Source organism: Synchiropus splendidus, chromosome 15, assembly GCF_027744825.2.
Source record: "Synchiropus splendidus isolate RoL2022-P1 chromosome 15, RoL_Sspl_1.0, whole genome shotgun sequence".
Lineage (NCBI taxonomy): Eukaryota > Metazoa > Chordata > Actinopteri > Syngnathiformes > Callionymidae > Synchiropus > Synchiropus splendidus.
Window position 1 is genome coordinate 3,341,755 of NC_071348.1, and position 11,789 is coordinate 3,353,543.

Consider the following 11,789-nt stretch of genomic DNA (forward strand, 5'->3'; position numbering starts at 1 on the left):
GGCCCGTCGCTCTGTTCTCGGGCTGGGCGCAGGGGGATCCCGGGTGGTCCCCGTGGGAGCTGGGAGCGGGCGTGTACGTCGGGTGGCTGCTCTTGTAGTGCCTCTTCAGGAGGACTTCGCTCATGAACTGCTTGCTGCAGAGGTAGCACTTGTGCTTGCCCAGCTGGTGGCGCTGCAGGTGCTGATGTATGGACGCCTCGTCTTTAAAGCCCTTGCAGCAGCAGAGGCACCACAGCGGGTTCTGCTGGTGCAGCTCCACGTGACTCAGGTAGCTTTTGGTGGTGGTGAAGGTTTTGTCACACTGGTCGCACCGGGGATCTCGGCTGCTGTGGCTCCGCATGTGAGCCTGGAGCTTGGACATCCGAACGAACAGCAGCTGGCAGTAGGGGCAGGAGTACTGCGGCAGCGTCGGCAGGGGTTTGGAGTTGCAGCCGTCCTTCCCATGCTCCTGCAGGTGCTTCTCATACGACACCTGATAGGTGTAAATCTTTCCACACTCTGCACAGGTGTAGCCCTTGAATGGCTTGGTCGGGGCTGGGTGATCGGCACCACCCTGGTCCTGCGTCCAGCTTGACGGGAGGTTTCCGGCGGAAGAGTGGGTTTGACCGATCAGTCCATACTGGTGCTGTTGCAGGTGTTTCAGATAGTGCCTTGGGCATGAAAATATAAGTCCACACTCATCACAACGGAGCGGCATCACTACACAAAGAAGGACAAAGGCAGATTACAAACACATTTTTAAACACCAACACAGACAGTACTTCTTTCAGATGGGTTCCCAGTGTGAGGATTATCGTGTACAAATCTAAGCAAAGACAAACAACAGTGTTGGAGGCTGAACTGTGGGCAGGCCAGAAACAATAGCCAACTGACACGTGCTATATTTAGTCGAACAAAGGTCGATAAATCAAGCCACAAAACCAGCCACTTTCAGCATTTTATTCAAGCTTTTGAGCCAGTGCTTCCCTTTGGGAGTCGAACAGCAGGTTGTCGGAGGGTAAAGGTCATCAGAAAAGCAACAAATCCAAATCTCTATCAAATCATCCAACTAAACACAGAGGGCAGCAGCTACCGAGGATTCTACACCAACACAAGCGCTACTTTCTTCCGTAAACTTCTTAGAAATCTACAAGTATTTACATCGTTGTTCAGGGGATTGAAAACAAAGTACATTGTGAGTGCAACTGATAAACCATACTGAGAAGCAGGAATGACATTTTATGCTTTTTTCCTTTTCTTATAACAAGTGACACCCACCACTCTCATACCATTCCGACCGCTCATGTCTCAACATGGGCCCAGTCTCAGAGTTTTTTCAGACCATTTGGAAATCCAAAACATTCAAGGCATCTTAAATACACAGCCACAGGAACCAGACCCTGGGATTTCGATGAAAAGTGGGCGACGAAGTAAAAGCAAGTACTAGTATCTTTCATTCATGTTTTAATGTCTCACCGAGAGAGAATCATCAGTTTATCTCAAAACCATATTTCCAGACATCAGCCGAAGCTTCCAGTCCAAAAAACGTCCTTCCGTAACATCCACACCTGTCAGTGCCTCAAACTGCAGTGAGGACGTGCGACCAGCAGAGGCAGGTGTCGCCCCAGTGCTAGGAACTCTCCGGCGCCCTCTGGCTGTGTTCATTTCGACAGCCCTTCCTGTCGCCCATGAGCACACTGGGCTTGATAGATGACGAGGACAAGGCTGCGCTGAGCCGGAAGCGGACTTCGTTGGGCAGGCGGCAGCGGACCTCGTCGTGCCAGGCAAGGTGCTGTTGGAGCTGGTTTCCAGTCCAAAAACTCTGGCAGCAGAGGGCGCAGCAGTGTGGCTTGCTCTTGGCTTTGACCTTGTGTGTCCTCAGATGCTCCTCAGTCTGAAAGCCTTTCCCACAATTGGCACACTTGAAGAAGCACTTGACGGTGTGTTCCGAAACCCAACTGGTTGGAGAGGACACCCCTGAAGTGGCTTCAGGAAGCTGGTTCTCCTGGGACATGAAGTCCAGGCCAAAGTTGTTGACATGAACAAACTCAGACTGCTTCCTTGAGTCCAGGCCGGTGGCGTACTTCACTGGTGGAGGGTCTGACGTGGTGGACTTCTCTTTTTCATCTTGTTTCTCTCCCACAACAGAGGTCTCTTTCGCTGGAACACAGACGGGGGAGGAATCTGGAGCGACTTCCGCTTCGATCATTTGAGCGAGGGCTTCAGGTGGAGCCGTCGTCGGAGGCTTCTCTTTCAGGCTCTTCAGTTCTGCCGCGTGGGCCTGCCACTTGTGCGCACGAAGACCTCGAACTTTGGCGAAGCTCGCTGAGCAGAAAGGACACTGGTGCGCCTTCGGAGTGGAGTCCACGTCACCCTTCTCAGGATCCAGCTCTGCAGCTTTACTGTGGAATTCTCCCATGTGAGCCACTAAGAGGGAGTTTTGCCCAAATTGTTGGTCACACTGTGGGCATGAGAAACACGACTCCAGCGCGTCGCCTCTCTTCAAATTCATGTTAGCATCAGTTTGGGAGTCGAGCTTGGAGCGCGCCTTCTCTGCATGCCATCGTTGGTGGGAGCTGAGTGCCGTGTTCGTCACGAACGCCCTGCCACACTCCTGGCAGCGGAGCGACCCCTCGCTCGGTGGCCTCTCGTCCGGGCGGCTCGCTACGGAAGGCGCCTTTGCTTTGGCCAGAAACTTGCGAGTCCTGGCGTGGATTCTTTTATGGAGATTTAGAGCGCCGACCACGGGGAAGCTTTTGTCGCACTGACTGCACTTGTATTTCATAGCAGCTGTGTGTTTATATTGCAGGTAACAGTGCAAAGTTGGATTTGGGGGGATTTCCTCAGCACCTGCATCCATGCTAACGTCGGGCGATTTTAAAGAGTCGGCACCGTCGACGACCTTTCGTTTTCTCTTCACGCAAACCTTCCTATGAGCCCGCAATAAGGACTTGCTTTTGAAATGCGTCTGACACGTTCCGCACTGAAGGTCCTCCAGTGTGACGGAGGAGCCGGGCGATGACGGCGAATACCCCGTCTCATACCCGTGGCTTTTCATGTGAAACTGCAGCGCCTTCTCGCGGGAGAAGAGCTTCCCGCAGTCGGGGCAGCTGTACGTGTTCTTCTTCACCTGCTCTACCTGATGCTGGAAGGACTTGATGGGCGGCGGCAACTGGCTGCTGTGCACGACCTGATGCCGGAGGAGGCTGGAAAAAAGGCGGAAAGTCCTGTCGCAGAGCTCGCACTTGTGCGTCCCGGTCTCGTGCTTCCGCATGTGCAGGGAAAGGATCCCCCGGTGACGGAACTTTCTACCACACACCGGGCACGCCACATTCATGCTGGAGCGAGAGCCGTTCACAGACAAAGACCCTGAAACCCCCTTTCTTAGCCTGAGGTCGGCACACTGTTTAGGGTTCTGCTTGTGATGGGAGTACGCGCCCAGAGACCAAAAACCCTTTCCACACTCCTCACAATGATAAATCTTTGGGCCTAGAAGTGTTTTGGTTGGATTGTACTCTTTCTTGTTGGCTAACGTGGCGTCCCTCTGCCGAGCGGAGCAGCTGGACAGATGTTTGAACAATGCCGCTTCGTGAGAATAAGACATCATGCAACCTGAGCACTGGTAGGGCTTTCTTTTGGGGTGATTCAGTTGATGGGCAACCAAAGCAGACACACGCGAGAAGATTTTACCACACAGGTTGCAAATCAAAGACCGACTTTCCAACTGGTCTCGGTCGATGACATCGCTGCTGAGGTTGGCATCTAAGTGTTGCTCTACAAGACTACAGTGTGCGGTGTCATGTGTGTCGTCTGTCTCTGACTGACCTTGCGTTTGTCCTCGTTTCTTGTACATGCGATGCCAAGTTCTGTGAACACGCAGTGAGACCTGACGTGCAAAGCAGCGGTGACAATCTGGGCATTCGTATCTTCCCGCTGACGGCTCGCTCTCAGCTCCGGCGCCATCGCTGCAACGCTCCTTCGCCAGCTCGAAGTCCACCTGAACGATGTTCAAATCCATCCCCTGTTTTGAGGCCAGCGCATGTGCCTCGCAGCCTTCTTTCCCCTCCTGGTCCGACTCGCACTGCAGCTCCAGATCGGGGTTCAGGTCTTGTGCCGCATCGTCCTCCGAGTCACTCGCACTGATCACTTCCACGTTGAGGTCAGCCGGGTCGTAGCTCTGCAGGTCATCGTCAGACTCCACCATGACGGCATCTGCTTCCACCGCACTGCTCGAGGTGAGACACTTCTCCTCTTGTGACTTTGCAGGATCTTCAAATTTAAAGGCCCTGACGACAGACAGCAGAGCGGCGGGCGTCGTGCTCAGGGGCTCCGGGTCCACATCCACTGTGTGCTGGAGCTGATGTGACTGAAAAGCCGAGGCCCGGGAAAACTTGAGCCCACAGTGAGAGCATTCCAACTGCTTCTTCTGCAGCTGGCACACCTGATGCTGGAAGGACTTCTCCGGGATGTCGTGGCGCCGCTGATGCCTGAAGTAGTTCTCAAGCAACACAAATGTCTTTCCACACTCTTCACACGTGAACCTTTTCGTGGGGTCGGCAGATTTCTCGTGCCATCGCTGATGGTTCAAAAAAGCCACCTTGGTTTTATAGAACTTCTTGCAGTCGGCACAGTACAGAGTCGAGTCGGGGCTGGTCTTGATCGGCTTCTCTTCCGGCGAGCACTGCGCGTTCTGGCTGAATCGTTGGTGCGTTTTCAGTCCCATTTGGGAGCTGAACGACTTGCCACACGTACACTCAAATGTCGTGTCATCGTCTGTGTTTGCTTCTTTCGCTTTCTTGTGTTTGAGGTCAACATCAGGCTTTTCTTCAGCCGTCGAGTCCAAATTTGGGGTTTTACCTCTGGATACTTTGGGTTTAGATTTAAATAAGTTTGTCTCGTGACAGCGTCGATGAGCATCCAGAGCGGAGGCGCGGGAGTAGCTCCGCCCACAGGTCTCGCAGTTAAATGACTTGGTCTTTAAATGTTCCAGATCGTAAATCATAGACTTGGGAGCCTGATCGTGCAGCCGCATGTGGTTGAGCAGGAACCCATACTTGTGGTAGGACTTGCCACAGTCCGGGCATTGGAAGTTTTTTACAGGTGAAATGGCCGGGGCCTCGGGAGGCGGGCCGTGGCTCTGCTCCATGTGTGAGCGGAATTCACTTGCTTCAGCAAAAGACAGCGAACACACAGAGCAAAAGTTCGTAGGTTCACCCTGATTTTCTGTCACAGTGGAAGTGTCCAGCTCATCCGGACCAGCCCGGTTTTCTTGGTGGTGCTGCATATGCTCCTTGAAGACGGCCTCCTCGTTGAAGACCTCTCCACAGTCGTCACAGCAGAACATCTCTTCCACTGGAAGCAGAAAACAGAGGAGCCATCACTCTAATGCAAAACATCACTCTGGCTGAGGATCATCTCCACAGATAAGATGAACACATCAACACAATTCTCTCACGACCAGGAAAGGCCAAAGGTCAAATGCTATTTGTTGAGCAACCAACCTGTGGGAAATAGAGCTAGAATAAACATATAGAGTGGGAAACAGGAAGTGATGATTTAAAGCAATATTTTTGCACTAGAACAGCAATGAAAGCGAGTCATCTTCAGCTCCTTAAGTCCACGTTTAAATTGTTATGGTCAGTAATAAAGATGAAACACAGATGCACTCAAACCAGAGTGAAGACACAAGGGTGGTTTAAGTTGGAGACACAGACTCGATTTCAACTGCCTCACCAGAAAGCTCACACGCTAAATTGAACCTTTCTTTGCTGTCATATTCATCAGGTGACCAGTCAAAAGGATCGTCTTTGATCAGAACTTGGACTAGTTCGGAGTTACGTTAGTTCACGCACGACTTCAAACCGCACTTTGTCTTCACAGTGGTCGACTGAAGTGAGGTGAGTGTTGTGTAAACACGCGGACTCTGTGACGTGGGTGAAGTCGGCGGCAGCGATGGATGAGAACTCACGCTCACTGGCGTCTTCAGCACAAAGGCCACTGGTGGACGGAAGGACTTGGGTTTCAGTGACCGGCTTCACGGTTCGGGCGGCTGGTTCCGCGGCTCCGGTGATGGGCTCCGCTCCACCGTCTTCCGCAGATGCTGCGGCGACTCCGTCCATTTTGGCTCAGTTTAGCAGCGCTAGCTCGATGCAGCTCACGGCTTCCTGTGACGAACAACACGCTCTGTCGTGTTGCAAGCGGGGCGAAACCAAAGCTCGAAGCTTTCCCGACTGAACTCTGCAACATCCAGGGTGCAGGGTTTGTTAAGGTGCCAGCGGAGGCGGCGGAGAGTCTCATGCGCGCGCTCCGCAACTGTGAACGTCCACCAGACCGGAAGAGGAACTTTTATTCATTTCATTCGTTTCCTTCCGGGCAGAAATCGGCAGCGCACCAAGTTTAATATAAAACTAATATCACGTATTATATTCGTAAGGAGCAATTATATTTATTTAGATCAATTCTGTAATTTTAATAATGCAATTTAGGCTCAAATCATAGTTGAGATTTGTTGCTGAAATGTAAATACAACAGCAGTTTGACTAAGCAAGCAGCCTTTGAAATAAACTGTATGAAATCTCAGTGAGGAGGTCGACTGGAATTACATTTGCATGACATACATATGAATAAATAAGACAATGTCCAACGTTTAATTAACTTGCATCATTTCACATAAGCACAGAGGTCAACAAAAATCAAGTCCAACATTCGGATTCTCAATGTTGGTGAGAATATTTTTGGGTGGAAGCGTTCATCTAAAATCAACTCACAACGTGTTTTAATCAAAAGCAGGTTTTATTGATTCTGTAATGTAGACATTGGGGGAAAGTCCTATTTGTTCCATGCTAAAACACTGGAGAGAGGTAGAAGGGCACAGGTTTCTGAATGAAGACGCACAGTGGCTTTTTTTATATTCTACAAACAACTTGAGTTGTATTATACAGTAATAACAAAGGTTTCAGTCATTGACCAATGAGTATTGGCTACACAGACGTGGTATAAAGTCATCACATAAAATACATTGAACAATATTCAGGAATGGACTGGTAACTCAGACCTTCTCTTCAGAGACACACTGCTTCTTTCTCGTCAAACAGAAATGCGGACAACGTGAATGAGAACCTGACGTCTTCTTCTATGCATCACAGTGCGTCGTAGTGCTATAAACCCTCCCACTGGGCTCCATCTTAGATTGGCATTGTGCTATGGATTTCAATTCTCACTTCAAATTGGAGCAAACACACACACCGATGATAAACGTATCTACGAGATATACAACATATTTGGAATCAACCAATTTGTCTCCTCGTGTCCGAGGAGCTGGAGCTTACATTAGTGTTTCTGAGATTTGGTGACTGTAACTGATCTTGAGGTCACATTGTTTGGACGACCCTCAGCACACACTAGGTCTAGGATATCAAGACAGCAGACATGCAGACTGTACTCATAAAAAAGGCACAGTTACTGTACATAGACACAGTTTCTATGGTTTATAAGTGAAAAGAACGAGTACTGGAATTCTCTAAAAACCTAAAAGTATTATTGGCAAAGGACAAGACGTGGGCTCCGAAAACCCACTGTATTGTTACTCAAACAAGTTATTATAATTTAAACGCATTTAAAAGCGTTAAAAGAATTCAAAAGGCACACGCTCTATTCCACGTAACAGTATATTTAAGTTATACAGTAAAACAAGAGAAACATTCCGCTATGTTTGCAACCTCTTCAAGTGTCGTTCAAATGCCTCAAAGCATAAAAAAACCCCAAACAACCTCGGAGCGACGGACTGGAAGATGACACTGAACGTGACCTTCAGGGAGTTTGGGTCAAATCTCTCCTTGTGCATGTTGCAGGTAATGCATTTGAAGATCCAGCTCCCGAGGAAGAGAGCAGCCGCAGATCATGCACTGGAGGAGCCGCTCCGGGGGGAAAGGCAAACGGGCTCCCAGTTTGTGCGGTTCGTTTCGAGGGGGAAGCTGAGGTAGGGACAGGGGCTGGGCCAGGTGAGAGCGGTCGGTGATGACAGCCTGCGGGGAGAAGAAGATGTTGGGATGCGGGGCTCTTGGAAGCGCCACAGAGTGAAGCGAATGAGGCATGGCCAGAGAGGCCAGCGGGGCGAGCGCGGGGGAGAAGAAGGGAGGCGGCTGGTTGATGAGTATCTGTGCGGCGGTCACCATGGGCGGCGGCTGCTGCTCCTGCCCGCTGCCTGGCTTCAGCGAGCCACCCAGTAGCGACTGTGGACTGACGGGATTATTCTGGAAGCTCCACACGGGCGTTCCCATCCCCTGAGCAAAGCGGTGAGGTTCGAACGGTATGGAGATGGAGACCTTCTGAGTCGCCGGCTGACTCCAGCCCGCCGACACCTGCTTTTGCTGGAGCTGGAACTCCTTGCTGTTGATCAGTTTTTCTGGGGAGGTGATGCTCTTTGAAATCCCTGGGGCTGTCTGGAGGTCCCACAGGGGGCTACCGACCCTGTGGGACACAGAAGTGGAGATTGGCAAAGGACTGCTTTGGTCTATTTGCGTGGTGGTGGACACCAAGCCTGAAGCCCACGGCTTCTGGGGGTCGCAGCCGTTCCAGGGCTTCTCTGCCTGGCTAACAGTCGACGCTGGAGGATGGGTCACGTCCCACAGCCGGTTCTCTTCCTTTTTGGAAGGTGTGGAAAGCTCTTTCTTCTTTGAGGCCTGAGAGCCAGGCCACATGGGCAGCAGCTCTTGAGCAGGCTTGTTGGGAGAACTCTGAGAGTTGGGGAGAGGCGAAGGCCTGACGCTCCACAGCGCCGCACCATCGATGAACGAGGAAGGGACAGTAAACTCATGAGGGAGGGAGCTAACAGAGGCGGCTGAGGCGATGGCACTAGTCCACGTGACCGAGCGGCCCAGCCGCTGCTGCTCCAGCTCTCCCAGTACCGACGGGCTGGATTTAATGGGCAGACCAGAAGGATGGGAGTTGACGACTGAAGGTGGACTCTTATTCACGGTGGGCTTTTCTGAGGCGTGAGAAGAAGAGAAGCTGTGTTGAGGTATCCTGATCTGCAGCTGCAGGCCTGACTGTGCAGCGCCGTCGAAGATGATGGGTTGTGTGGAGACGTGCGGCTGCTCCCCGCCTTCCACCTTCCACCGAGCCGAGGAGTCCTTGTGGGACCGGACCTGCAAGTCTGGCTGCGATGGCACAAGCGAAGGCTGCGGCTGTTGTGCGGCGCGTCTGTGCATCTCAATGTCCCTCATGGTGGGAACCGAATACTGAGCTGGTGGCGAGCTGATCAGACCCAGCTCTCCTAAAGGTCGCGTCAGGCCCCACATGTGCCTCCCTCCCCTCCTCCCTCGAACCCCCCGGCCCCGCACCCTGGAGCCCTCGGGGAACGGGGCGAACAGACCTGAACTCTGTCGCTTGCGTGCGTGAATCTTTTGGTGAACTAGCAGGCTGCTGAACCAAGAAAAGCTTTTGTGACACTCATCACAGCGATGCGGTCTGTCCCCTGTGTGCGTGTTCATGTGGTCGCGCAGAAGATAGGCCAAGCCGAAGCTCTTATCACAAAGGTCACACTTGTGAGGCTTGTCCCCGTTGTGTGAGAGCATGTGCTGCTGCAGCTGGGTCTCGTCGCTGTAGCCTTTTCTGCAGCTGGTGCAACGGAAGGGTTTTTCTTGGTGGAGCTTCTGATGCGTCTTCATGTTCTGCAGGAAAGCAAAATCCTTCCCGCAGTCCGGACACTTGTAGGGCTTCTTGCCCGTGTGGATGATGAGATGCTGCTGCAGGTAGCTGCCAAATCGAAAGGCTTTACCGCAAACTTTACACTGATAAGGCTTGTCCTTGGAATGTATACGCATGTGCAGCTCCAGAACGGAGCGGTGGCGGAATGATTTCTCACACTCAGGACACTTGAAAGATTTGGCAACTATTCCGTCACTTTTCCACTTTGGCTGAACATTTTCGGGACTTAACAGAGTGAGCTGTTTGTGAACGGCCGGAGCGGCAGCCGTCGTCGAGTCCGAGTACGGTGCTTGTTTGTGGGCACTTTTTATATGCGCTTTGAGACTGATTTCATCGCGAAAAGTACTGGGGCAGTAAGTGCAGGTGTGTCCTTTCTCCCAGTACGTCTCTGGGTCTTTCGGGATATTCTGCCGCCTCTCCATGGACTCGTACTCCGCTTCATGCAAACGCATGTGGGTTCTGAGTTCAGCCGGAGCGGAGTACGTCTGAGGACAAAGAGGGCAGTTGAATGTGCGCTTCACCTCCTCCCTCTGGACTGCGTTCTCCTTTCCCCGGACGGCCTCGGGAAGCGGCGCCGGCTTCGGCGGGAGCTCAACTGACAGGGAGGGGTTGTTGCGCTGCAGTCTGTGCTGCCGACAGTGAGCCTTCATGTTCTGCGCGAAAGCAAACTTCTTGCCACATTCCGGGCAGCGAAATGGCTTCTGTCCCGTGTGCAGGTACTGATGCTGATGGAGGAGGCTGCTGTATTTGAAGGACTTGCCGCAGATGTTGCACAGGTGAGAGCGAGTGTTGTCCACGTGTCTGCGGCGGTGGTATTCCATGAGGGAGTAGTGTTTAAAAACCATGCCGCAATCCGGGCATTCGTAGGGCTTGAGCGCGCCGTGACATCGCTGGTGGACGCGCAGCGACAGCGGGTCGGGGAAGGTGTGGTTGCACTCGGCGCATTTAAAGACGCCCTCCTGCGAGTGAATCATCATGTGTTTGTTGACGGACACCTTGAACTGGAACTGCTGGTGGCACAGGGGGCAGTGGTATGGTTTCTCCGACGCCGAGTCGCACGTGTGGCTTCTGAGCTTGTTTAGATTGGAGAAGAACCTGTCGCACCCCGCGCACTGGAAAACACTCTCCTCCGCTTTGGCCTCTTTCTCCTTGTGTTCATTCCTGTGTTTGACGAAGCTGCTGCGCTGCTGGAAGGTCAGGCCACATTCTTTACAGGTGAGGACGGTCAGCTCGTTCTCACAGGTGTGGAAGTGCCGGTGAAGGTTGTAGGTCTCGCGCTGGTTGAAATACTTCCCACACTCTTTACAAAAGATGGAGCACTTCTTGGGCTTGGCCACCGAGTCCTCCTCCTCTTTCTCCGCTGGTGTTTCCTCGCCCCCAGCTGCAGCTTCGAGAACAGGTTCCTGCTGCTTCGCATCTGCAGAAGCACAAGCAGAGTCGGGACTTCAAGTCATAATGGAAGAGTACGAGCGGCCGCAGCATCAAGTTGGCCAAAGTCAACAAAGGTGAGACGTTTGGTGCTAACGGCACGGCACCGTTTGGCTGCGACCCAGACGGTCCGCTGGATTTAGCCCCCAGGCTAAAGCTAGCAGCAAATATCCATCTAAACTTACCACACTTGTCATTTTCCCCCTCGTTTGTTTGCACCGCGCCGTCTTCAGGTTCCGACCAGTCGAAGTCCCGCTCCTCGCTGGCCTCCGGAGGCTCGGCCATTTTTTGGGCCGACGTCAGGTCCTCCGGTGAATTCCATGTTGTTTTGAGGGCTCCAGCACCGGACTCGACCCCAGACGGGCTGGAAAGATCGCCGCCGTTGTCGCCCGTTTCCGCTCCCCGTTCACCATCCGGGCTCGCCGAGTCCGCGCGCTCCTTCCCCGCAGCTTCCGCCGCCTGGTCGCGACCGCATGGCGACCTCACCCCGTCGTCACCCTCTCCAGATGTGACCGCCTCGTCCGCTGCGGATTCCTGTCGTTCGAGAGTCTCCGAAGGGGCTACGGCGGCCATATTTCCCCACGCACCCCCTCGTCTCTCGCCAGCCGGAGAGGCGAGCGACACTTCCGCCCGTGGACGTACAAAATAAAACACCGCTCCATACAAAGCCGTTC

The 11,789-nt window shown here is 52.8% G+C and overlaps 2 protein-coding genes across 2 annotated transcripts; both read right to left on the reverse strand.

Annotated features, from left to right (window-relative positions):
• Positions 1–705: 705 nt before the first annotated feature.
• si:ch211-261d7.6 (zinc finger protein 729) lies at positions 706–6,304 on the reverse strand. The gene is made up of 2 exons (XM_053888314.1): positions 5,948–6,304; positions 706–5,331 (listed from the first exon to the last, which is right to left on the reverse strand). Exons 1-2 carry the CDS (start codon positions 6,096–6,098, stop codon positions 1,610–1,612), a joined length of 3,873 nt encoding a protein of 1,290 aa, XP_053744289.1. The 5' UTR covers positions 6,099–6,304; the 3' UTR covers positions 706–1,609.
• An 800-nt stretch (positions 6,305–7,104) lies between these two features.
• On the reverse strand, positions 7,105–11,713 carry zgc:66448 (uncharacterized protein LOC327401 homolog). The gene is made up of 2 exons (XM_053887313.1): positions 11,301–11,713; positions 7,105–11,104 (listed from the first exon to the last, which is right to left on the reverse strand). Exons 1-2 carry the CDS (start codon positions 11,686–11,688, stop codon positions 7,803–7,805), a joined length of 3,690 nt encoding a protein of 1,229 aa, XP_053743288.1. The 5' UTR covers positions 11,689–11,713; the 3' UTR covers positions 7,105–7,802.
• Positions 11,714–11,789: the final 76 nt, after the last annotated feature.